General features: G+C 41.3%; 1 protein-coding gene across 8 annotated transcripts in view; it reads left to right on the forward strand.

Moving 5' to 3' along the window:
• The first annotated feature begins 7,032 nt into the window (after positions 1-7,032).
• ITSN2 (intersectin 2) overlaps positions 7,033-26,573 on the forward strand; it is an 80,203-nt gene continuing 60,662 nt past the window's right edge. For 3 of the 8 annotated variants that reach the window (XM_064411770.1, XM_064411769.1, XM_064411771.1), the window contains exons 1-2: positions 7,734-8,077; positions 20,304-20,367. In XM_064411770.1, coding sequence (XP_064267840.1) covers positions 20,337-20,367 — 31 coding nt within the window. In that variant the 5' untranslated portion in view covers positions 7,734-8,077; positions 20,304-20,336. Of the gene's footprint in view, positions 7,150-7,324; positions 7,535-7,732; positions 8,078-20,303; positions 20,368-26,573 lie in introns of those variants that run through there. The other 5 variants (XM_064411767.1, XM_064411766.1, XM_064411765.1 and 2 more) reach the window with 5 other exon arrangements.

The raw sequence follows: 26,573 nt of genomic DNA on the forward strand, positions 1-26,573 counted from the left end.
CCTCAGGAATCTTGTGAAGAAAAAGCTGCATTTGTGAAGCACCAGTTACAGTAAGAATAACATAAAAACCCAAGAGAAAATCAACTAAGATATATTTCTATTCAGCACTGCTTCTAAATGATTATTAAATAAAACCCAAGGCTACTTAGTGAATAAGGAAGATTATAAAAACTTTAACAATTCAGGAAGCACAATCCACCTTGCAGCATTTTTCATTTTCTGCACTGAAAAAGGATGGGGGTCTGGCGGAAAAATAAGTACTTATGGAAATGCTGAAATTAAACCTGTCCATGGATTTGTGTTTAAATTGACTTATTGCAGGCTCTGATTCAAAACTGCCTTATTGCTGTGGAATTGATATGGACTTTCCCTGGGTAGTTTCTCTGACTGAAGGGTGAAGTCTAGAATAGTCTGGGGATGCACAGGTGTATTGAGTTGTTTGCAACCTGGGCAAAGGAAAGTTTGCAGATATAGATTTACCTGGAATAATGCCCATAAGTTTCCTGTTTCTCATTTACCACCCCAGGACTGATGAAGGCTTCATCAAGCCAAGCAAAGATGGGAGTTTTACCAGGAAAATTTAACATCTTTATAAAATGACAGACCTTCTTTGCCTGGCTGTGTCTCTGTATTTAAGTGTTTTCTTTTAATCTGATTTTAAATCCTATCAGTCTAGTGAGCACCACTCAGACTGAACTGGCTCCTTGTAAAACAAAATGGGCCAGGACCTCAGCGTGGCAGAAAGAGGGGACACAACCCTTGTACTCTTTGTCTTTCCAGCAGCTTGAAACTGCCATGTTTGCAATTGTCACTCCAGTTAATATGCCCACTTAGTGCCAAGATACTGATCTAGGCAGTGGCATCCAACCCATGATGACCCCAGTTCAGAAGAGGAAAAGCAAATTCAGCCTCAGCAACGCAGCACAGTATTTCTTGGAAAGACTGCCAATGCCAAGTGCCAATGGTTTTATCTTGTTAGGCAGAAAAAGCCCTTTTCCTGACACTGCTGACACAGAACAAAAGGATAATTTTGCCTTAAACTATTTAGCCATGAAGGTTAAACTTAACAGACAGGTGAGGATTTATTGGTCACAAATATTAGAAACCTTTGTTCTTAAGTGTTTTAGTGACTCTGCAGCCAAAATTCCTCTGGGACATGAATTTTCAGAAAGAGTTGATCAGTGAAGTAGATCAGCAAATTGTTATAGATTTCCCTTTCCAAAGCAAGAAGCAGGATAAAAGCAAGACAACCCTTGCATGAAAATTCAAGTGAAGCATTAATGGCCAATAGAATGATCTCTTTTCACACTCCATTGATTTCAGCTCTGGCTTGAACTCTGTTAAACTTTAATGTCAATGTGAGTTACAAAGTGACTTGCTCTGACAGACTCACCTCTGGTCAAAAACAACTTTCAACTGAAAAAAAAGTCATAAACCTAAGAGGTCAATTCTGTTTTGGGGGAAGACTACAAAATTACATCTAACCCCCTGAATGCAACAACTTTGCCACTGATTTGAAGTACAGCACAACCTTATTACTTGCAGCTGGTGGAAGAATTTGCCTTTGCTTCTGTTTTTCATGGCAAAGTCCAGCAGGATGTCTGGCAGATGGGGGCAGCAGCACCTCAAACTGAGCGTTACACCAGGCAAGCAAAAGCCAGAGTCGAGAGAAATTTCTGTGTCTCATCCACACAGAGCTTTTGTGTAGACTTCCATAAGCCATATTAAAACCACAGTGATCTCTTTGCCCTTTCAATGAATCTCTGCTTTTATTAATGATGTTGTTAATCATAAGCTCACTTTACTGTTTTACACTGTTTTGCCTATCTTTATCATAGTATGTATTTGTTTTATAGCATGCCTACATCTTTCCAGAAATCCGTGAATCCGAAAAAATTTTGTTTTCACAGCAACTCACAAAACATTCTGAAATCTGAGAAGATTTATTTCTAATTTTCCACAATATTTATGTTATTCATCCCTTAAAAGCAACGTGTAATTCCAGAGAATCTCACAAAATTCGGCACACAAGAGGTACACTATTCAAAAGTAGTACTGGTCCTCAGAACCCAACAATATGTATTAAATAACAGGTTTTTAGCACCTAAAAGTGAAAGATTTGGGGGGAAAAAACCCTCATATCTGTAGCAGATGCAGTAGGGATCCCAGCCTGTTGGGATCAGAGTGGCTTCTTGGCTTCATCAAAACTTGAGTGTGGAGAAACAAATGCGTCTGAAATGAACCTGCAACTCTGTCTTACCGAGGTGTTATTTACTAATTGTGGCATAAGGATTGTAAAATTGCAACAAATAACCTTGCTTAACCCCATTACTCTGCTATTGTCAGCACTTGGCACTTGTGAAATTCCTGTGTGCTTGAGCATTTCTGCCCGCCTGCACTGCAGCTAGGCACAGCAAGTAAAACCCTTGTGTCTGCTCAGCAGTTGGCAAAGTTTTATTTGCAATAATTCAGTCTGCATGAGTCAGCACTGCCTCCCTTCACAACATGGTCTGGCCTGTCTGGAAAGCTGCTTTCTCTATGGTTACATAGATGTTCTGTAAATCTCAAAACCATTTCAGTGCGGTAGGCAAAGGAGCCTTTGCCACACTGAATAAATACAGTCCGGATCCCCATTCACTACTAAATAATATCTGTGCTTGGCAGGGAACAAAGTTGGGACATGAATATTTTATTTCATACAGCTATGAAGTAATAGAAAAACCTGAAAAAAATGAATACAGTAGCCATTTGTTATTTTAAAACATGTGTGGGCTTCTGGTTCAGAAACCAAACCAACATCTCTAGAAGTTCTATTTTTGATGCAATGTGTGCTTTGTACCTTCTACACCTTTTTGGTAAATTGTTACTCAGAATCTATATCAGAAATGCACAACTCTTGTTCTGTTAGGTGTGGAAAGCAAATATTAACCTGTCATTTTTTTTATCCTGTTCTGTTTCATGCCTCCATTTTTAAATAAAGATGTGGGTTAAAAGACAGTATCTAGCATTTACTCAAAAGAAGGAAAGAAATTTGCACTGCTGTAAAAATGGAACCTCCAGCAGCACTGAGTGAGGGCTCATTGCTTCTGTGTTTGCTGGAGAGAAAAATGAGGAGGTGGAAAAGAAAATGTAGCATGAATAAGAGAGTTAAATCTAATAAAGGGGTCAGAGCTGTCACTCATCAGGTAGGTGTGGCTGTCCCTAAGTAGTTCTTTATAGCTGGGACAACAAGCTGGGCTCTCCAGATGAGGAAATGCCACTCACTAGGAAGCAAAATTAAACAGGTCACTGCAGGTGGAATGTGTGCAGGTCACTATTGAGCAATTACTGCTTTTTGACCACTCAGAAATAGTTGTCACTTTACATCCCTCGATCTCTGACCAGTAACTGTACACAAAGCTTGGCTTATTCTTGCAGTAACTGATCTCTGGTCTACATTTGGTCCTGGTTTAACTTTATGTATTTTAAACACACATTTACAGGAAGATGTCTGTCATCAAGCTTAGACACTGCCTGGTCAGAGGGCTTGGACAGGGAGAATAAAGCATTCATATCTGGTATGTTTTCCTGCAGCAGAGCAGAGAAAAAAAAAGCAATATTATGGAATAAACTAAGAGCAGAGAAGAAAGTCATGTTGCCTTTTGCCACTCAACTCAGGCTAAGCAATTTTATTCGTGATTGTTTTGCTGTCAGTGGAGACCTTTCCTTATTACTCTAAAGACAGGAAAATTGCTTGTAACAGGAAACTGAGACAGAGTACAGAATGATCAAAAAGTAAAGCCTTAATGTGAAAATTGAGTTGCTAGTAATAGGAATAGTTTCTCCATCTTCATTATACCTTGTTAGGTTTTGCTGTTGTGTGCTGGTTTTGGCTCGGATATGACAAGGAGATGATAGAACCATAGGATGGATTGAGTTTGACCTTAAAGATCATGCAGTTCCAATCTCCCTGCCACGGGCAGGGACACCTCCCACTAGAAGCCTAGGATAATAAATGATACCATAACAATCCTAGAGGATAAAACATTGCTTACAGTAAATCCTACTTCTTTTCTGCTCCTCCCACACTTTTCATCTTAATTGGTCTCCTCCGAGTAGCTGTTGTGCTGCAACCCTGCCCCTGTGACTGGAACAAGCCTCTATCTTATCATACCTTTGATTTCTCCTCCTTTCAGCTCCCTTTTCTACTATCAGTTATTATTAAACAATTTCTCTCACTTTAATGGCTTTTTGGAACAAACTAATTAATTCCTGCAGTTTTAAGTTGCTTTGCCACTGTCTTCTCATTGCTAGAAGGGTACTGTCACCAGAAGAGACTTTTATTTCACCTGGTATTTGACATCAGCCCCCAAGAACACATGTTGAAGCTTGTAAAAAGCACTCTTTCCAAACCCTGAGATGCCCAAAGGCAGTATCTGCAACAGTGTCTATAGAAACTCCACCTTCATAAAAGCAGTGTTTTTCTTTTTTGACTACTACTTGCTTCAAGCAGTAGTCAAACTCTGAGTGGAAACAAATTTCATTTGCCATTTTAAAGATATAATACTAGTTTGTGCCTTGGACATTACTAATAAAACATCTCTGTAAGACTCTTAGGTTGAGTAAGAGTTCAGCTTTACTTCAAGGATGCATTTTTTTATAGCTGAGACTAAACATTGTATGTCTACATACTCTATTTCCAAGGAAGAGTGACTTGAAGGGCTGCTGCATTCAAACGTGCCTGCACTACAGATTGTGAGTCCTCCTCCTCTTCCTGATAATTAACTAATCTTACAGATATTTATTCTTCCAGTATCTCTGATCAGCTCCAGTTCATTGTGATAACACTCATGCATTGAATTTGTGTAGAATCAGAACACATGAAGCTTTGATGTGCTAATTTTTAATACCAGGTTATCTTGCTTGGGAAACAGCTGAATTTTTAATTCCCTACAACTCCTCCCTCCCCAGGCAACAGGTCAAAAGAGGTGATTGTAAGACCCCACTGGGTGTCCAGCTCTGGGGTGTTTAGCACAAGAAAGGTGTAGTCCTGTTAGAGTGGGTGCAGTTCGGACCATGAAGATGCTCAGAGGGCTGGAGCACCTCTGGTATGAAGCAAAGCTGAGAGAATTGGGATTGTTCATCCCAAAGAAGAAAAGGCTCCAGGGAGACCTTATTGTGGCCTTTCTGTACTTAAAGGGGTCTGAGAGAGAGATGGGAAGAGGTATTTTCAGTGGGCCAGTTTCACTGGGAGGAGGGGTAATGGTTTTAAACGGAAAGAGGGTTGATTTAGATTAGATATAAGGAAGGATTTTTTTTACAATGATGGGGTTAAACACTGTCAGGGAGGTTACTGATGCTCCATCTCTGCAAAGATCACACTGAACAGGGCTCAGAGCAACCTGATCTAGTTGAATATATCCCTGCTTATTGCAGGGGGTTTGAACTAGATGACCCTTAAAGGGTCATCTAGTCCAAAAACGAGTCCAACTCAAACTATGCTACCATTCTTTGACTTTCCTGGCTTTGGTTTTGTCTCAAAAGAGGTATTAGGCAAGGTGTGTAGTTACCCCAACTGAGGTACATTGCTGCTTTCCTATAGGGATCTCACATTTAATAAAGCAGATGGGTCATTCCCTATCTGTCCTATTTACAGAATCAAATATCCCAACATCCTTTATGTAATTCCTGCTTCATGTACTTTGTCACCTCTAAGCCAGTGGTTAAGCACAGACTTTACCCAAGTTAATTTGCGTGTGGGACGTGGCAGTAACATCAATTACAGAAGAAAGGAACTGTGAGGTTCTTTGAAAAGACACCTAGTTCAATGTTCAAGGCACAATCAACTTACTTACCAAACTCCTCCAACATCTGCCTAACCTGTTCTTAGAGACTTTCCTTCACAGTTTTTTACATTGCCCTTCCCAATCGTTAACTACTGTAATCAGTAATGTGATTGATTTTGTCTTACGAGAAGAAACGTGTTTATCTGGTTTATTGTTATCTTAATCCTTTCTACAGTGGTGTTTCTGTAAACTGTTATGCCTGGTGCAAGCATTTGTTTTCAATCCAGAGCAGGCTGGAGGTGTTGCCAACACAACAAAGTCATATTTAGAACTGTATCACTATAATGTGTACTAAACAGATTAAAGGCTGCGTATTAAAGTACGCAGTAAAGTAATTCAAGTGAAAAATGTCAGATGAGACTTTTTAATTGGGCTTCAGAGAAGCCTGTTCTTGACCCAGGGCTGCTTTGTTATACCAAATAATTATTTGGAATTATATGAAGCACTGCTTATGAAATCTGCAGATGACTTCAAAACAGCCCAAGGCCACCTGGGTCCCTTGAGTAACACATGTTTTAACCCACCTACACAGCAAATATCTGTGCATCAAAGCCAAAGTTGCTGTCTGTTCATAGGTTAAAAATACAAAGCACGTTTTTGGGCTGGGTGTGAGGGAGGAGAATGCTGTGTCTTCAAAAGCAGTGAATCAGATGAGGGCTGAGGAGGTCACGAGGGGTAAATGCACAAATGCTGCCAGCGCAATGTGGCAGCTGCAGCAGCAAATGCAGACACCAGGTGTGTAAGCACAAATCCTGCCATGGTGAGTCCTAGGATGTGGCCATAGCCATGGCATGGCACAGGAACGTGACTCTTCTGGAATCACCGTGGATGATAAAAGGTGTAACCAACTGGAAAGGCTCATTAGGAACGCAGAAGAATGAGTCAGTGGAAAAATCTGGGCTGTACGAAGGTGATAGGTAATTATCTACCCAGCAAAAGCATAGCAGGAAGGGCCTGTAAAAGTCTGTGCACGGCGAGATCCCCTTGCTGGAGAAGGAAAACGTTTGGTAGTTAAAAATTACGGCATTTTCGGCGTGTTGCCTTCCTACAGGATTCTTTAATTTTTGGAAAGATAAACCCCTGAAACCCTACGTGTTTCAGTCGCCGAGCAGAGCCCAGTCCAGCTGCTGGCGCCAGCCCCTCAGCGCTTGCGGGGTCCCAGCGGGACTCGCTTCCCACGGACAGGCACCAAGGGCGCCGTTACCTGCTCCCAGGTGGGAGAATGAGCTCGGTCCGGGAGCTTTGCCTGTGCACAACAGAGGCCACGGCTTTTCAGCTTCCAGTAGAGATAGGACTGGGATACAGGCGGAAAGCTGAGGCAAAGGTAACCCTATGGAGCAGATGAGGAGGCAGCGGGGGTGGAATCGAGTGAGAGCGAAGTGAGCAATGACGGGGTAAATCCTCTGTCAGTCAGGTCTTGAAGCAGTAGCTGTTACCGTATAGCAAAGGCACCGACAGGCTCGGTGCCGACATCCCCGGACTGCAGCACTGTTTGGCGAGCCCAGCCCAGACCCAGGGGCTGCACCCAGGATACAACAACCCCTCCACGGGGCTTTGAGATCCCGGTCCCGGCTGTGGCGGCGCCCGGCCTCAGGCAGCGCCCGCCCCCGCTTCCTCCCCCGCCCCCGCCGCCATGTTGTGGGGCCGAGCGCCGCGGGAGGCGCAGGGGCCGCGGCCCGGCGGAGCCGCCGCTCGGGGCAGCGCAACAGGTACCGGCGGGGCGGGGGGCGCGGGGCGCTGTGAGCTCCATTGCCTTGAGCCGCTCTACTTGTATTTTATTCCTGAGCTGAGTCTGTGCTCTCTTCTTTTTTTTTTCTTTTTTTTTTTTTTAAGGTGGGTTTTTTCTTTCTTCTTTTTTTTTCTTTTTTTTCTTTTTTTTCTTTTTTTTTTTTTTGGGAGGGGGTGGTGTCTGGGGCTTTGGCGGCGGCGGCTCCCGCTGCCGGCGCTGCCGCTGCTCGCCCGCGCTCCCTCAGCGCGCTGCGAGCGGAGCGATCGCGGTGCCCGTGCCCAGACGGCTCCCGGAGCGCCCTGCCGAGGTGAGGTGACTCGGACGCGTTTGTGGAGCCCAGTTCCTTGTGGTGACGGTGATTTTGTTCCGTCTGGTTAACTGTGAGGACGCGGAGTTTGGAGAAACCGAGCTCGTTTCTGCAGTTAAAGTTTGCAAACTGTTCCGTCTGTAAATGGACTGGCTTTTCTCGGTCTCGACTTCTGACCGCGGCATGTCGTAATTCAGAGAATAAAGTGAGGCTGAGGTACGTGATTCGGTTTCCTAAACATTAAGGTACCATTTTGAAAACAGTAAATGGTTTTCGGGGCAGTTGGGGCTTTGACATCTGTCACATTGCAGAATTCGAAAGTAGATCGTGCTTTAAGATAGTGTCTGCGTTCTTTGAAGTTATTGCAGCGGTGACTGAAACATCGGTCGGAAAATCCCCATCTAAAACACGGGAATGAGAAGTCTCAAGCTTCTTTGCCCTTGTGTCCAGGCTGTCCTATCTTGTGTGTCGCTCCTTTGGGAAAATGATGTTTTTTAGCTCCTGTGCTGTTGGTGCTGGCCTGTGGTGGCCGCAGCTCCCCCGCCGGAGTGTGCACAGCAAGGCTCGGGGGTGTGTGGTGTGGGTAACATCGGTGGTGCCAAAATTGCTGCTTGCTATCAAGAACTTTTAATCATTCATCTGAAATTTGCTTGTAATAAACATCTATATCTGCTGATACGACGGTGACATGCAGAAGTAATGAGCGCTAGGAGTTAGTTGGATGAGCAGCTACCTGGGCTTCGTTCTGTTCCCAAACCTCCCTCATTTTTGTTACCTTGTTTCCACTCTACCTCTTCTGTTTTGTTTGTGTGTATTTTTTTCTTCTGACTCATTTGGGAGGGGCATTCACAGCACCGTACCTCTGAGTATTCAGAGAAACCCTAACTCAGACTCTGGGCTTCCTGTGATGTGAAGAGAACTGTGTGATGCCTGCAGACATGGATTTAGGCTGCTCCGTGCTCTCTGCTGAACAGAATTTTTTGTTAGATTAGCTTCCTCACTCAGATGCCTAAATTAGATCAAGAGAATATGCTTATCCTTTTAATTACTATCCTGAGGGAATTGCATTTACTTTTTTTCTCCTCCATCTGCACAAGATCTGGGGTACAAGATGAATCCCTGCCTGAGTTGTAGCTGTCACTGTAATAGAAACCAAGAGGATGATGTTCCCATAGCAGTAACAATAACGAAATGGGGTACCTATGGTCTGTTTGTGCTAATCATAAAAATAATGTGGTTATCTGCCATAGGTGCTGGTCAAAGCATCAAAGCTCTATGGGTACTTATTTTTTTAACCATTCTTGTAGACAGAATGAGATGGATCAAGGCGAAAGTGAGCGCAGATGATTTTGAACTGTGTTTTTGAGAAGGCTTTATTTATTGAGACTCAGGTATTACAGTGATTTGTACCACAGCAGTACTTACAGCAAGGTTTTTTGCCGATATTTCTGTTGTAGTCTCTAATGTTGAAAAGTAAATTAATTTCACGGCATAGGAAAGTAGCAGCTATGAAAAATGAAGCTAAGTCTGTAGCTGATAGTATTTCTTCAATGAGCTGCTTGTCAGGAGCTGGAGGCAGCATTTGGAAAGTGAAAGGTGAGGTGTATGCTTTGCTTGGGGTGTTATCAGAAACCTTCACAGCCTTTGAGAATAGGCATCTGTCAGGAAAATACTGTGGGTTTAGTTCTTGAAAGGCAGTGTAGTCCAGATTAGTTCCTGTCACAAACTGAGACAGATGTCTCTGGTCTGAGAGATAATTTACTTGCAAACTTTGAACTAACAGGTTATCTGCTGTTGCCTCAAAAGATTTAATTTGATCAGCATGCAAAATATGTGAAAAAAGCATTTAATGAGATTTTTCTTTTAAAGGCCAGAGCTGTACTCTTTGCCTTTTTAAAAACTGGTTCAAAAATTGGACATCTTTATTTGTAATGTTAATTTCTGGCCTGTTTTCACTTGAAAGGAAATACTTCCACTATGTCAGTTTTTAAAACCTTTTAACTGCTTCCATTTGTTTTTATTTACCTCAAATGTAGTTACAGAACAGTATTGTTTTGAAGGGACTTCTGGAGATCTTCTGGTCCAACCCTATGAAAAGCATGGCCAGGCCAGGTCACTCAGAGCCATGTCTGGTTGTGTTGGGATTATCTCTGAGGGTGGAGATCCCAAAAACTCACTGGATAGCCCTCTCCAGTTTGGTACCTACTCTGGCTCAAAGTTCATCCCATCCCCTTGCCCAGGCTGCCAGTGAAGGCATTAAACAATACTGGCCGTGGTGTCAGCTCCTGGGGAGCATCACTGCTTCCAGCCAGATGGATTTGGGACTGCTGACCACAGCCCTTGGAGCCTGCTGGTCAGGCAGCTTTTCCACCCAGTTTACAGTCAGCTTTTTCAAACTATATTCCACCAGTTTGGCTGTAAGGACACTGTGGGAAACCTTGATAAAAGCTTTTGTAGTGTCAAAACAAGATGCTGTGCCCTCGTTCACAGGGCTGATCATCTCAAGGATGGGATGTGTCAGGTGTGGTTGGTCCTCAATAGCCACATGCCATTTCCCTTCACCCTTTTCTTCTTCAAGCATCTCTAGGTGGGTCCCACGATGATTTGCTCCATGATCTTTCTAGGGACTGAAGTGAGACTTAGCTGTTTGCCTTTTTCCAGTCTCCAGGATGCTTAACATTAGCCAGTGTTCCTGGCAGCACTGGGGCTGTGATTTGTTCCATATATATAAATGCAAATGCTCTATTTACATGTTTTCAAGTTATTTTGACTTTCAAAAGCTGCTTTCAGTTCATTGCAATGTTAAATTTCTTGATAAAGGATATTGGATGATGGATCCTGCCATGTTTTTAAGTTTTGGGGTGAACCTTGATGTAGACAGTCGTTTTGTGAAAATCATGAGAGCAGTAGTTGGCTGGCAGAGAGTTTGGGATGTTGCTTGGATTGGAAGGTTCATTTTATGTGGCTGAATGATTGGGAAAGTCAGTAATCCTTCTTAAGGTTTTTTGTCTTAAGTGATGATTGGTGACTATAAAGATAACAAAGACAGAGTTGTGCTAATTGGAGAATTATTCTCATTTTCTGATGGACTGACCTATTTCAGGCACTATCACTTGTCAGTAAAACAACACAAAGTATACTTTGAGGTTCAGAGGTTGAGTCTAGATATGGGGTGAAATAGGGTAGTTACTGTATTCCTCTTACCTTTTAAAACATACAATCACTCTTTAACTTCACCTTTTAAAATTGCATTTTTCTTGTGTGCCCTGGTTGGTGATAGATGACACATCAGACTGTTTGGAAGGGAAACACTCATGTTAGAGTTCCTGGTTGGATTTCTGGAAGGGCTAAGCAGCTGTTTTAAGTGATCCTGAAATTTTCAAATGCTTAGTTGCAAATATTGCAGGTAGCTGAATTCCCTCTGGTATCCTGTGTCTGCTTCCTGATCAATATAGAACTGGGAGATTTATGTCTGCATGTAAATTCAAGTTCCTTCCAGTGACAGACCAATGTAAGCCAAAATTTTAAGCCAGCTGTGAGCAGCAAAGCCTTGTTTCCTGTGGCATTAGCTGTCTGAGTTTGATCAGATGTGAGCCTGTGTTGAATTTTTTCTTGTGGTCAGTATATTTAGAGCAGCTTTCAGCCATGTGGATCCTCTGGTGTCCAATATAGGCACTCAAACATACAGCAGTCTTTCTCTCCCTTAAGGGTACTAAATTTGGTTGTGCCTTCTCTGTCTGCTTGCCTGCTTTTTATGAATATTATATTCAGTTAAGATCATTGCAAAGGACACCCTTCTGTTAAGCTTGGTTCGTGTTGGGTGATGGGGTTCATCAAAGTAGTTTACTCATGTCTCATACCCTGAGAAAGGCAAGCTAAGAATTCAGGCATCCTGGTTGCTTGGTTACTATAATGCTACTGCTTTCATTAATTCACTTGTCTATCTGGATGGTGGGTTTTAATTTTTTAATTCTCAGATTTATTTAAGGATAATTCTTTAGAAAACAAAGACTATTTCATGAGGAGTTCTTTTTTCTTCTTACTTCTACATATACTTTGTTTCATTGCCCTTTGCAAGATGATACTGGGACTGTAGTAACTCGTTTTTCTGGTATTGTTGTGCCATTAACACCAAATGTTGTAAGGGTAAGGATTAGGTCACATAAAAATTATATAGCAAAAATGGAGCTGGTGAAATGTCATTTTTCTTCAAATTGAGAGTATTTAGAACTTTGCCAGTATAGGAACAGAGCCTGCCCATGTTGGTTACTTGGATCCTAGAGTTAAAACAATGGGTTGAACATTAATGCATAGGTGAGCACAGTGTTGTGTAACTCTTATTTTCAGAACAACACGTGAAATTCAAATGATGTAACATGATGACAGTAGTAGCACAAAGCATTGGAATTACCTAATAGAGGACAAGTACCTGAGAACTATTTTTAAACATTTTGGCAGTTACAGATGAAAAGGCGTGGTTGATCCAGAAAAGTCACAGCTTCTTTGGAACAGCGATTCTGAGAGCAGCCAGTTTGACTTGAGACACTTTGATATGGGATTTTGCTGCTTCAGAAGTAGCAGATAATAATTCTGAGCTGGCTCTACTAGTGAAAATATTCAAGGCGGATGCAAGTGGAGCTTGTGAAATGCTGTGGCATCAGTCATGAGCAGTGTCTGCAGTGAGTGATTCAACAGCATACACATGAAGTAAGGGAGGAACAGGAAATGGGAGTTAACTTTTCTTTGTTTCTAAAAATATTACAATTGGAATGTGAAAAAATTACCTATTATGGCTATACTAATAAATGTATCAAAAATCAGAGCAAATTTAAATAATACTTTGGTCTTATCTTTCAAAGGTCAAGAATTTTACTAATCAGAAGCTAAAACTTCCTAGCTTTTTCCACTACACTCTTATGGCTTTAAGGTAGGACATGTGTCTTTGTAACTGACATAACCTGAGAGCCCCTTGGGATTTTACATGATATTGAGATGGTTCTTTAACATGGGTGATAATTGATTCTCTAAGATCATGAAATTCAATTTGGTGGTCAAAACATTATTACTGTATGCTCTAGAGCTCTGTGCTAAAGGTTCAAGAGACCACATTTCAACTGGGTGATTTGAAGGACTGTTCTTGGTAATATAAGTGTGGATGTGACTTGTGGATGGGAAGGGGGTCAGAGGCAGGAGTCTGCAGCTGGGGCAGGTGGGGGGTGCTGTGCTACACTGCCTGTGCCCAGAGTCCCTGTGCTGGCTGGGATCTCCATTACACCCACACTTTTCTGTGTCACTTTGGGGAATGCATTTTTACCCATCCATTATCCAACTTAAATACTCCTAGCTAGTTATTTTTTCCTGTTTTGACTGCCATATGCTAATCTTTGCTTCTTCTCCCACGAGGTTTCCCTGTTTTTTGATTCATCAGAGATAAACACCATTTCTGTGCTTTAAAGTCTTCTTGTGGCCTTTCTCCTCTCTGCTTCATCTCATTCAGTTTTGAGAAGTTAAACCTGATGGTTTTGTGCACCTGTCCAGCTTGAAAGCAGATACTAAACTGTAAATCCAGTCTCACTGAATGTTTTAATTTCATTAGCTTTACAGATAGTCAAAGGTTGCTCTCTGCTGAGCACAGAGGAGTGCTCATGTATCTTTTGTTTCATGCTTTACTATAGCAGCCATTAGATGTTCTGTATATTTTGCACTGTTACCTGTGTCTAAAAGCTGAGCAGCAAGTTAAGCAGCATCTCTTCTATCATAAGAAGAAAATAACGTTAAGAATTCTTCTGTTACTTTTTTCTTCTCTGGTAGCATTTTGCTTGTGCTTCTGATGGAAGGACAGGAGTAGGCTCAAAATTTTCCTCTGAGGTGGCAAGATTTTTAATGAATAAGCTTAAAAGTAATATACTGTCATGTTTCCAGTCATGGATGAAGTAAGAAAACAACAAAAAGAAGGCAACTCATCAAATACTTTTGTCTTGCCACAGTCCACATTGACTTAAATTAGGAGTTACAGTGTCAAAGTGGAGAACTGCAAGTTCCAAGGTGTGTGGGCCTCACCAAACAGCATTTAAGGATGCTTGCATAAAGCTTGCAAAGGATTACATGTGACAATTGATGTGTTTTAAAACAGAATCTAAAAAAAAGGCATATGGAGTGTGGAGTCATGTGAATTGGAAAGTAGGAAGCAAAAAAAAGCCCAAAAAAAGCAAGAGTATTTTAAGTTACCACCCCTTGAAGAGCAAGCTTATCTCACTCAGCTCTCTGCAAAGGTTACAATATGCAGCCTAGGGTTGCTTCTTGAAGGTAGAAGCTCAGAGCCTTTAAAAAAAAATCTTATAAATAGTCTACCCTCTACTTCTTGGTTTTTTTCATTTCCTTTTTAAGCGAGTGAGCAGAGGTGGTGATGTCTGTCTGGGATCAGGTGGGTGAATGTATTCTCCCAGGGCGTGACAGAGCTGGGTTCAATTCCCATCTTTTCCTGAGGAAGTTTATGTCTCCTGGGAGAAGGGCCAGGGAATTAAATGGTGAGCTTCCTGAAGTGGGATTCTCATTCTCTCCCTCAGAACAATTTCTTCCTTGCAAAGAAACTTTGAAGCTGGAGGGACAGACAGAGAGGGACCTGCGGGTCTCTGCCTTAATGTAGCGAATTAAAAATAAAATGGGAGAAATCTTTTCCTAGAAAGGAGGTAGGAAAGATCAGTTTTGGTCTGCAAAAACAGAGGAGAGAGCTGAACTGTCTTGATACTTTGAATGGGTGCTTTCACAGCTGAGCAGCTGTGTAAGAAACAGAGTAAGCAATAGTGACCACACAATTCTGTGTTTTGAACAGAAACAGAGATCCTTGTCAGTATGTTCAGAAAGCGTATGAGTCAAGCAAGGTGGGCAGAAAGGTATTTGTAAGAAAAATACTTTTTGTGTTCTGTCTGGATCACAGAATCATTGGATTGGAAGAGACCTTCAAGATCATTGAGTCCAACCCAGCCCCAACACCTCAACTAAACCATGACACCATGTGCCACATTCAGTCTTTTTTTAAACATACCCAGGGATGGTCACTCCATCACCTCTCTAGGCAGACCATTCCAGGACTTTATCACACTTCCAGTAAAAAACTTTTCCCTTTTATCCAACCTGTATTTCCCTTGGTGCAACTTAAGACTGTGTCCTGTGGTTCTGTCAGTGCTGCCTGGAGAAAGAGACCAACCCCCACCTGAGCACAGCCACCTTTCAGGAAGTTGTAGAGAGTGATAAGGTCACCCCTGAGTCTCCTTTTCTCCAGGCTAAACACCCCCAGCTCCTTCAGTCATTCCTCACAGGGTTTGTGTTCCAAGCCCCTCACCAGCCTCATTGCCCTCCTCTGGCTGCACTCACTCTTGAGTAGGAAATTCTCTTTCACAACGAGCAAGGAAGGGGCTTCGTACCCTAGGATTAAGAAGGAAAATGTTTAACACTTTTTCTTTTTTTAATATCAAAAATATTAACTAAGTCTCTTAGTACTGTTATCTACAGTAGCAGGGGGAGCAGGAAGAGCCAGCAATGTGCTACCCACAGTCAACTCCTCCATTTTGTCACTGATGTCATTCATCTGTTATCAGAGTGGGTGGACTTTGTAAGCTGGCCACAGTGCATTTTGAAAAGGCCATGTGGCTCTGTATAACTGCACTGTATAAAGGAGATAAATGCTTGGCCTGCCACAATGTTGAGATGTTTTTCTTCTTTTTTTTTTTATCAGTAAACTCTCATACCAGTGTGTCTTGAACAAAATGACAAAGAGAAGTTACAGTCTGTGCTGCTTCATAATGCCTTACTAATGCTTCTTATTCTCATTTTTAAGAGAGTACTCCAAAAAAAGCAGCGAACAACTACATAGGGTATTAAAGGGTCACTGTTTAGCAAATATAATGAGTTGTCTTTGTGTTGTCCAGATCTACAGGTGTTGAGTAAGTCAGGTAACTAATGCTGCAGTCTCTGTCCTTGCTAATGGACTCTTGCAGCAAAATTCTGCAATACATCATCCTTCTGCCACAGGGAGAAGGAAAAGAGTGTGATCACACATGCTGCTTCCATGGGATTTGCTCTCTTCCAGACAGAGCCTGGTGCACCAGACCTTCATTCCTAAAACTATGTGGCTGTGTTTTTTATGAGAAATGTTTTGGGGAGAAAAAAAAAAGATATTGATTCAAGTATAAATATTAACAAAGATTGTGGTAAGGCTGCCCTTCATAAAATGGCAAAATGCCTATGATAGGGAAAACAAAAAGCTTTTTTCCTTTCTCCTGCAGTCTGCCCAACTCTAATGTTTTCTGATGCTTTCAGCATGGTCCTGATGTGCCCCCTGCTTCTTGCAATCTCCTCATTTCTTTTCTCCACTTGTATCAACCATAATGAACACTGAGAGCGGGAACAGAAGTTGCAGTCTGGCAGGTCAGTTTGTGAAAACAATTAGTGCTTTAAAGATTTGGGCTAGTCAGATGGCTTGTTTACAAGAACTTGCTGTTCTGCTGTTTAGATGTGAGATCCAAGTTTTCCTGTTTTCACCCTAAATGGCAGCAGGACTTAATGTCATGTACAGTGTTTGTAAGGATGTTTGATCCTGTTGTTACACCATGGATTTCATACTGTCTGCCACAGTTTCTTACAACTGATGACTGCACATCTTCTAGAGCATTTTGCAGAAACAGCTTTCTGTGAAAAGCTCTGGTGGCAGTATCCATCATTTCACCCATGTCATCTGTTTGGGACACTGGTTGTAGCACTTTCTTGATTCTTATTTTCTTTCTTCAGTGAACATTTCTGTATGACATTGTGTAAAAAGTGTCTTTGGAAATGTGCACCTTTCACTTCCATTAATGTTTAAAAGTTATCAGAATCTATCTAAAAAAGTCTAAGTTTGTTTTAAAGTGAGAATATTTTGCTGTGATTCCCCTTGGAAAATAAGTGGTTCACACTTGTGTCCTAAAAGCTTAAGGTGCTTTTACACCTTTGTCATCTTTATAGATGGTGACTGCAGTGACTTTATTTCCAATTTGTGAAAATAAGCTGCTTTTAGCTTTGATACATGCATAATCTCCTTTGGGATGTGCTGGAGAAATGCAGAAGACAGAATACTTGTTGAGGGCAAGCTTCTTTCATTGGGAGTGATTGTTTTCCCAGACTTTTGAAAAATATGCATAGATTTCAAGTTTACTGGACTGTTTCCTCCTTCTTTAAAAAAAAAAAACTTGTGGGGAAATTATATTGCAGCAATACTTTTATTCTTCCTGTTTTTACTTCTTGGTACAATTGAGAAGCTGTCACTGTAGAAGTATCTGTGCTTGGTGAAGTCCTAGTGTCTGAATGATGTGAATCTGTCTAAAGGGATAAGACTCCAGGTGTTCCCAATGCTGGTAATATACAAAATCCTGTAAAAATCCCATTTATGATTTTTTTGGTTGCTTCTGTAAGGTCATAGTTTTCTCTGTTTGTAAGAGTTACTGTAGGAGCGTTTGGTTCTCTTCAAGTTTAGTGTTTATTTGAAATACCACAAGGTCTGCATATAGACATAATAGTGAGACAACAGAGCTAAATCATGATTTAATCACACCACATTGCTGTAATGTACTCTCAGTACAGACCCATTGGACAGTTCCCTGTTTTTGACCTTGGGTGTTGGTTCATCTACATGGCAATGCCCAGCACAGATTTACCAGGCTGGTTCAGTCCAGGCTTGGGGAATTTTCAGGTACACTGAAAAATCCCATGTTGATAATTTGGGCAGGGGTGCTTATTATTTTTGCTCATGAAAATGAACCAGCAGCACGTGTTCTCCATAGATGCTGGGCCTTCATAAATAGGAATTTCCTTCACCAAGCGAAAGTGACATCAAAGTCCTCAAAAGTTTTCAGTTGAAATTGATTTTAAAATGTGGTATAGTTGTGGCTCTAGGGACATTAAAATGAGGAGAAGGGGTTTCCCCATTTAGTGTGCGTGAAGCTGCCTGGATTACTTCTCCCACTCATGTGCTCAGCAGTGGAGGATTTTGAAAGCTCAATCTACACAAGCCATTTCAGCAAAACCAAGGCAAAATGCGACTGTGTAACTGTGAGTTGTATGAAGTATTTTGAAAGTATATCTTAAGACCTGGGGCTTTAGGAGTTAAACTGTTTACTGTCAAGACCTGTATTGTCTGATCTTGTATTGTGGGGCCTCCCCTCAGGTACTGTGTCCAGTTTTTGGGCCCACAGTGTAAGAAGCATATAAAAATACCAGAATATGTCCAAAGGAGGAAAACAAGGATGGTGAAAGAACTAGGGGGCAAGACTTTTGAGGAACAGCTGAGGATGTGAGGTTTGTCCAGCTTGGAGAAGAGACTGAGGGGGTGACCCCATTGCTGACTACCCCTTCCTCATGGTGGGAGCAGCAAGGGAAGTGCTGGTCTCTCCTGGTGGCAGGACACGAGGGAATGGCTTAAAGCCATATCAGAGCACATTGAGATTGGATATAAGGAAGAGTTCTCCACAGAGAGGGCAAACATGCACAAAAAGCCCCCCAGGAGAGGGGTCATGGCCCCAGCTGGTGTTCATGCTCTTTAGATACACGGGTTAACTTTTAGGATGTCCTGCATGGAGTCTGAAGTTGGACTCAATGGTCCTCTTGTGTCCCTTCCAGCTTGGGATAGTCTATGTTTTTGTGATTACTCATTAAAAAAAAAAAAAAAACCACAAAAAAACCAAAAAAAAAACCCACAACAAAACCTAAAAGCTGACTGAAATGAAGAGAATAAAGTGAGTTGGAGGAAAGATCAAATATGTAGCCCTTGACCAGTAAGATTAAATGTGGAACAAGTCACATGCAGGTAGAAGTCTGCTGATTCTGGGGGTGTTCTCTACCATCCTGCTTCTGTGTCATGGTTTCAGGTTCTGTTTTAGACCTCCTTGACAGAACAGCTTTTGCAGAGATATGTGCTGTAGAAATGTTTAACAACATTGGCAGCGTTTTTCGGGAAGGCTCTTTATAGATCTCAAGTGTCTCCTGGTAGGCTGCTTGGTAGGTCCATGTCTTGGAACAGGTCCATGCTTCCTTTTTTCATCTTTCTGTGGTTGATACCTTGTGTCATTGTGAGAGACCATTTGGACTCACCAACCACTCAATTTACTTTCTTTAAGTACATATGTGTATATATGTGTAGCCACACGTGTGTATGTATAATGATGATGTGAACTATATATAGGGAAAGAATTGTTAACAACTGATCCCAGACATTTTTAATTTTATTGAAGAAATGTGCAGTAGATTAAAAAAAAAAAAAGCTTTCCTGTCCTCAGGTGGAACTGGAGTGCTTTCCAGCTGTATGATTTTTGTGCTCAGATGCGCAGGATTTTCTTTGCAGGAAGGGAGTATGGGGGATGTGATATTTCTGTACTTAATATTAAAATACGTGCTTCTATTGAGATGAAGGGGGTTTTTGTGTATGTGTGTGTGTAGGAGGTTTGGTGTCTGAAAAGGGGGTGAGTGAGATGTGATTCATGTTTCTTTTAATTAAAATAAATATTTCATTTTTCTAGCTTCATCCTGTACAGTAGTTTGTCCACAGAGAGCACAATGATAATGATGTATAAATTTCAGTATTTCAGTAAAATTATCTCTTCCAAAGCACAAGCTCACTTCATTGTCTTAGTTCTATATTTGTAAAGCTGTAAATTGTTCATGCTTTTCCCTCAAATAATTATTAGTGACTATTTTGCAATTCTACAGAATTCTTTATATGGGTACTCTTGAAAGAATGTAGGAAAGAATGTAGGAAAAGAACTGGGAAAGGAATCTTAGTTGTCTGATATTTATTATGAAAGTAAGTTCTGTTGTGACCCCATTTAAATGCTGCTTTTGGGTGTTTATGCAGAAGCTCAGGAGAAGGAATAACTTCATTGTGTTGCTTCTGCAAAACTGGCTGATGACAGATTTTTATTGGGACAAGCCCTTTCTTCAGAATACATCATGTAAGAGTGTTTTCTTTGTTAATAGTGCGTGGAGTGTTGGAGTGGATGAATTTGAATAATAATTGGTTTTCCGCTTTGCTCAGCAGCAGCTTTTGCTCACGGAGCTGAGCACTGAACTTTTCTTTTTAAACGAAACGCTGAATATTTACCGGGGAGCGCTGGCAGGGATGTGCTGGGGCTCAGAACGCGTCCCGGCGAGCCGGGGGCTGTTTGTGCATCCCTCCCAGCAGTTGGTACTGTTTGCCTTTAAGAGCTGCCACAAGGCTCGGGACTGCACTGCATACCCTAGACACAAAAAAAAAAAAAAAAAAAAAAAAGACCAAAATAAATCCCGCGGCCGCTCCCGGTGTGGGTGCCGCTCAGCCCGGGCCGGGCATTGTTCGCTGTGGGAAGCGGGGCCGGGCGCGCCCCGCTCGGCTCTGCCCTTGTTGCATTATTAATGGCACGATGTTTTCATGTTGCAGATGGCTGAGGGCTAGCGGCGCGCACTCGGGACCATGATGGCTCAGTTTCCCGCAGCCGTGAATGGTGAGTAGCTCGGGCAGGGCTGGGAGGTTCGGGGTTTGTGGTTTGTTCGTGTTTTTGGTGCCCGCAGCAGCGTTCGGGTCGCTTTGCTGCAGGTGGGATCGCTGTCCCCAGGCTGGGAGGGGACAGCATCACTGCAGTGTGGTTCGGGCTGCGATGGCAATCTCGGGTCATTTACAGGGCTGAGGAATGCGTGAGCTGTAGTGCCTGACTTCAAGCAGGGAATATGCTAAGTAATAGTTGATTAAACTTGCATACCTTTTCTGTTACATAATTCCGCACAAAGTGTGTTCTATTATAGTCCATTACACTGATTATTTTAAACAAAATATTTGAATGTGTCAAGCAGCTTGTGACATTGATGAAAACAATCAGCCCTTCTCAGAAAAAAATTTTTTTTCCTCTTGATTATGCTCTTTCCACTACAGAAACTTTTCAGTTTGTTTCTTGGTGATTTCTTTCAAAGACATATGAGAGTTGGAACTTCAAAATTGTTCCTCTGTGTGTGTGTATGGGATGGAGCTTTTATTTTTAGAGAAGGCTTATTTGTGAAGGCACAATTTGCAAGAAATTTGGCATTTGCATGTTGTTATTTACAGAGCTGGCCAAAATGAAAATACAAGTATAGAAACAATGTTTTGTACTTCAGACACTCCTGATAAGGACTATTTCTCCTGATAAAAATAGAAACATAGATACAGGAATGAGTATTTATGTCATTTATCTGTGAAGGTTACTGCAGGACTGGGAGGTCTTCAACTAATTTAGAAAATTGTCACTGAGATAAATTGGGAAAGGGTTTTTGGGGGTTTTTTTTGGTATTTTTTCCCCAGAGCAACATTCAGAGTTCAAATTAAACTTCTTATTAAACCTACAAACCTGTTTTATATAAGTGTAAGGCATTTAATTTAAAAAAATCTGTGTAATCAACACTTTTTTTTTTAATATAGTCAGCTGCAGTTTTTTCCAGACTTTGCTTTACAGACCTTACAATAAAAGCCAAGCAAAAGGAGTCAATAAATACTAGGGGAAATCCTATAGACCAAATAATTTTATTCATTTTATTGGACATAATGGAAGGTTTTTTAATTTTTGCCATATGGTTTTTGCTTCTTAATTTAAAATAAACAGTCAGAAGCTCTCTTTGGAGAAGATACAGCTTTATGTTCTTGGCTGTCTCTGTGGTTGATGCATGCATAAGTTATTTGATGTCTTTTAGTTTTGGCTTTTTATTCCTTGGTTCTGTTTGAGGATTGCAAGTGTGCTGTCAGTGCTGGCCACATACACTGCTCTCAGAAGCCTTAGTTTGGGAGAATATCCTTGATCCGAAATCCCTTGGGCAGTACTGTCTGCCACTCTCAAAAGGTGTCAGGGGATGCTGCCTTTCCCCTCTCAGAATTTTACTGTGTTGGAAGGCACAGTAAGAGGGAGAGCATGGAGAAGAGACACCAGGCAATAGTGAAACTGTTGCTCCTCACAGAGTAGTTTGGATGACTGTGTCGACTCTGTGTACCAGAACTGGTGAAATTTCAAACAAGTCAGGTGTTTTAAACAATAGTTTTAATGTGATTTCTAGGTGAATACTGAGTGCCCTTTGCTGTTGAAGTTGTTCTCTAATCTTTGTTCCTCTTCCCTGCTACTTGCCGCTTACAAGCACTGATGTAGTGGTTGCATTCAAAGTAGTTCACCTGCATTTGCCACTCGTTGCAGGAAACCTCTAATTATGTTGTTAGACCTTGGTAGTGACTTGAAGCATAAGATGAAGAATGAGGTTATGTGTGAGGCAACCAAGCCATTAGGCACTGCTGCAGCCTGGGAGCACTGGCTGCCTGCCTCACCTTTGTGCTAGCACAGCACTGACCCTTCCTCTTTGTATGCTACTGGGGGAAATAATGGGTTCCTTCTGTGGGAAAAAAACCTCTTATTCTTACCAGCGTACAATATACTTAGCTTTTAGTTCATGAGTAGTTTAATGCATGAAGTAGTTTCCGTTTCTGGGTTATTTCTGGTGTTCAGTGTTACAGAAAAGTGAGGGGATGGCATGGAGCAGATGTGTGTACAAGTGTGTGATTATGTGACACCGCCTGAGAGCTGCAGGGTTCAAAGCACAATACTCAGCCTCAAACAAATACAAGTGGCAGATGCTACAACACATTATTTACCAGCCTAAGCAGAGAAAGCAGCTCTGCACAGGATCCTGAGAAGGAAGGGGAGCTGAGCTGTGTGTGTAGCTCCAGACTCAGCTCCATTGGGGCACCTTCAGAAAGTACCTTGGCCAAGCAGGGTCCTGAGCCTGTCCAGCCTCAGCGTGTGCCTGGTGGCCACTGTGCTGTGCTGGGAGCTGGCCACGTGTCAACACTGTGTGCTCTGGGGGCACCTGCTGTTGATAGGTCTATCTTCAAAGTCATGAAAGGACACAGGGCCCAGAAAGGAGCTCCCTTTGACTTTCCATTGCTGCCCAAGGTGACCTTTGTGGGTGCCTTATTAACAAGCTGAAATTCAAAGAGGAAAAGCAGGACTAAAGAGTGGGTGTTGATTTTTCTGGAACTCAGCACAAACCTGCTGGTTTTTACAAATTTATATCCCGTGCAAAATGTAAAGGTTATGGTGACATTTTATGTGAACAGGCAAGGCTGAGCAACATGTTTCTTATACAGCACCAGATGGATAAGAAACATTTATCAGTGTGGAGTCCAGTTCTATCAAAGGGCCACTCCAGGCATTTCCTTCTTCCCAGTCAGCAAGCAAGATTGAGGATACCCTACTGAGAGTTTAGTTCTATCCTGTGACTGCTTGAATATTGGTCATTATTCCTGTGAAAGTGGTAATACAAGCCCAGGTTATGGTAGATGATTCTTCTTACAAACAGTTCTCCATCTGGGTAAAACTTGTTTAGGAATTCATCCCGAGTCTTGCAAAAGCTTTTGGTGTCCCAGCATTTTATTACAATAAATAACAACATCAGCAACTGTGTTTCTAAAGAAAGAGTTAATATACTAACTGCAAAAGACACTTAAAAGGATAAAGGCTTTGGTAGGTTAAAATGTACTTCCATCTAATTTGTCTCAGTGATTGCTGCCTTTGTCACTGCAAGAAGTAACCTTCACTGCTGTGGGATGTGTTTGTTCCAGCTGGAAAGGAATTGCAAGACATCTCTTTTCCAACTCTCCTTCATTCTTCTGTAGGCTAGATTTGTTCAGGGTTTGATATCCATGCTGATGGATCGTGGTTTTGGGGAGATTTAATCTTAAGGGACCACCTGGAGCAAGGAAAGCAGTATTTGCTGATCAGTATCTTTCACATTGTTTACTTAAGTACCATTGGAATTTTTGGGCTGTGCTTTTTTTGTTTACATTTTTATTTGCCATTTCTCTTCCCTTCTACCACCTGTTTCCTTTCGATATAAATTTTCTGTGGTCCAGCAGGAAAATCTCTGATAAACTGAGGTATAGAAAGTAATGGTTGTAACTCATTTCACGTGCTTCCAAACCTTCACAAGTAAAACTGGATTTTGTGCTGCTGTGAATAGAATTTTGTGTCTTCACACTTAGGTGTGTTGGAGATTAAAATAGACATGAAGGGGTTCTGTGAGGTCCTGGTTCCCTGGTGTCAAGGGCAAAACACCCACCAAGAGGTTCCTGCTGCACCTTCTCTTTAGAAAAGTGAGTCTCAAGCTTTGCAGTCTGAATGGTTTTGAATTAGGACCAGCTCTGGTCATCAGAGTTCAATTAAAAGCTGCTTGAGTGCAACCTGACTCCTCACCTTGTGTGCACTGTAGATATGGAAACTGTAGACTTGAATGTCAACAAGCATGGATAAAGACACAAAGCTGAATTAGACCTTGCAAAACAAGTATCAGAACTTGTTCTCCCATCTAAAAGTAGGAAAGAGAAAGAAACTATAAGACAAGAGCAAATATTTTCTCTGTCTTTATTTATGACTTAAAGCTTCCTTTGAGTGAGGGCAGTGGTGTCAGTTGATATGGAGCAAAATTCATATGCTGAAGTCAGAGGGGTGTTTATCTTCCACTGTCACACCCTGCAAAAAAATAGGTTTCCAGTGTGTTTACCATTTTATATCTTTTCTTCAATATTGTAAGTCAGAAATAGTGCTGTAGGGTTTCACAATACAAGGTGTCTTATTTATATTTAATTGTGAGGATAATATGATTCACATGGAGGATGTAAGAGGAAATCTTGGAAGGAAAAAATAGTTAGACATGGAGGTATATGTTAAATAGAGTAAATAGAAATAGGTTTTAACAAGGGAAGGTCACACTTTGTGCCTTCTTCAATACCTGAGTTTTGTAGAAAACATGTACAGATCCCATGATTCATTAGAGAAATAAATGGCTAAAAGGGAAGAAAATGCAAGTTTTAGACCAGGATATTGTAATCGTGTTATTCTTCATGGATTTTATCATGATGCCAGTCTTAATGGTTATTTATGGCAGTATCAACAGTAAAAATAAAATATATGCTGGTTAAATTGGAAGATGACAAACTCTGGAATAATTTTCCAGCCAGAATGACACAGTATGGGCTGCATATCACTGGTTAAATTTCATCACATTTCTGCTGTGCTGACTTCAACTAGCTTTTTAGCCATATCATTATGGGCTAGAAGAATTTTTGCTGTGTGCTGGGACCTCAGCAGTTGGCTGTGACTAATGAGGAAGACAACCGGATGTGTTAGAGGATCACGTAATAATTACGTGATTTGAGGGAAAGGAAATGCATCCTAAAATGTGGTGGATGAAATAAGGAGTGGTGTATGCTATTGCTTCAGGCCCTGGTGAGACATGTTGTGGGTTAGAGGGTAGAATTTGGGTTATCTGCTTGAGAGGGGGGAAAAGAACCAGGAAGTGAAATAGATACTGGGCTGGGCTTCAGTGTAATTAATTAAGTGCTGAGAAAGAATGAAGGGGATTGCCTTTGTTAACTAACCCAGATAAAAGCTTACTGTTTTGTTTTGGGTTTTAATTTTAATTTCATTGCATTTCCTATTCAATAAATAAATTTACTCTTTATTTTTTCCGTATTGGGAAGAACAACATTAAGAAAGGAAACAAACTTGTCTTTGAGTACAGTGTTAGCACAGGGGTAAATAGAGATGAAGCAGCTGTTGGTGCAGTTGGTCTGGAAATGGGAATGGTTCTGTCAGCAGTGACATTCTGCACCATGGTCAAGGAGGAAATCTGATTGCCTTAAGGCAGAACTTGCATTTTTAGGAAGGAATTAATGTATTCGAATTTCTTGGAGAAGCAGCAGTTGTACATGGTGACCTTGGAAATCCCTTCCAATCTGGTGCTCCTAAAATGTAATGAAAAATTAGATAATAATGAAGAATAGTGTTAGATCTTGAGCTGTTAACTTCAGGCCTATAGTTTTGTCTTGCTAAGATTTCATTTTGTTAGTATCACGTGTTAGCTTTTTATAGCTTACCTCAGAAGGTAAGTTTTCACTGAGTGGGAAACCCAGGATGGCTTTTATTTGGAATACTAATACTATAATGCAAGCTGCTTTATTCATTTTGGATGTCAGAGAGACTTCCTGGTGTTTTTTCTTTTCTTCAAAGCATATAAAACCCTAAACAAAAAAGAAAAAAAAAAAAAAACCCACAAGAAGATCTACAAATACTTTCCCAAAATGGAGCAGAAGGCTGAAGGCTTAGCTGAGAAGACTCAAAAACATAAATCTAATATATGGCCAAGTTTCAAAGTGCTTTGACTGTTAAAATGTTCATTTCCTTGAAGGTTTAACTCCCAAGTTTGTGAAATGCATTATTCTGATAAGCCACTTCATGTGGTTGTTGCAATTTAGGGTTGATGAGCATTGTGTGAAGTGGCACCATCTTAACATCTACTAAATTCTGAATCATCTGTGATCATCACTTTGAGCAGGCCACAGACAATACTAATCAGTATTGGCAGAATGAGTTCAGGTTTAGCCCACTAACTGTAATGGCAAGAACAAACACATTTTTCAGGCATTGTGGTCTGTCAGATATATTTATATAATGCCTATTACTTTAATTAGGAATCTGGTGTGTTCAGGCTTTCCAGTGTACTGCATCAGTTCTTTGGGACATCTGTTGTTTTTCTGACAATGGGACAGTAGCTTTAAATCATCACTGGGAGAGCTGCAAGGGGTGAAACCCTGGAAATCTGAAAGAATGTCAGTGTCCATGGGACTGGCATTCATACTGGC

Source organism: Passer domesticus, chromosome 3 (genome assembly GCF_036417665.1).
Source record: "Passer domesticus isolate bPasDom1 chromosome 3, bPasDom1.hap1, whole genome shotgun sequence".
NCBI lineage: Eukaryota > Metazoa > Chordata > Aves > Passeriformes > Passeridae > Passer > Passer domesticus.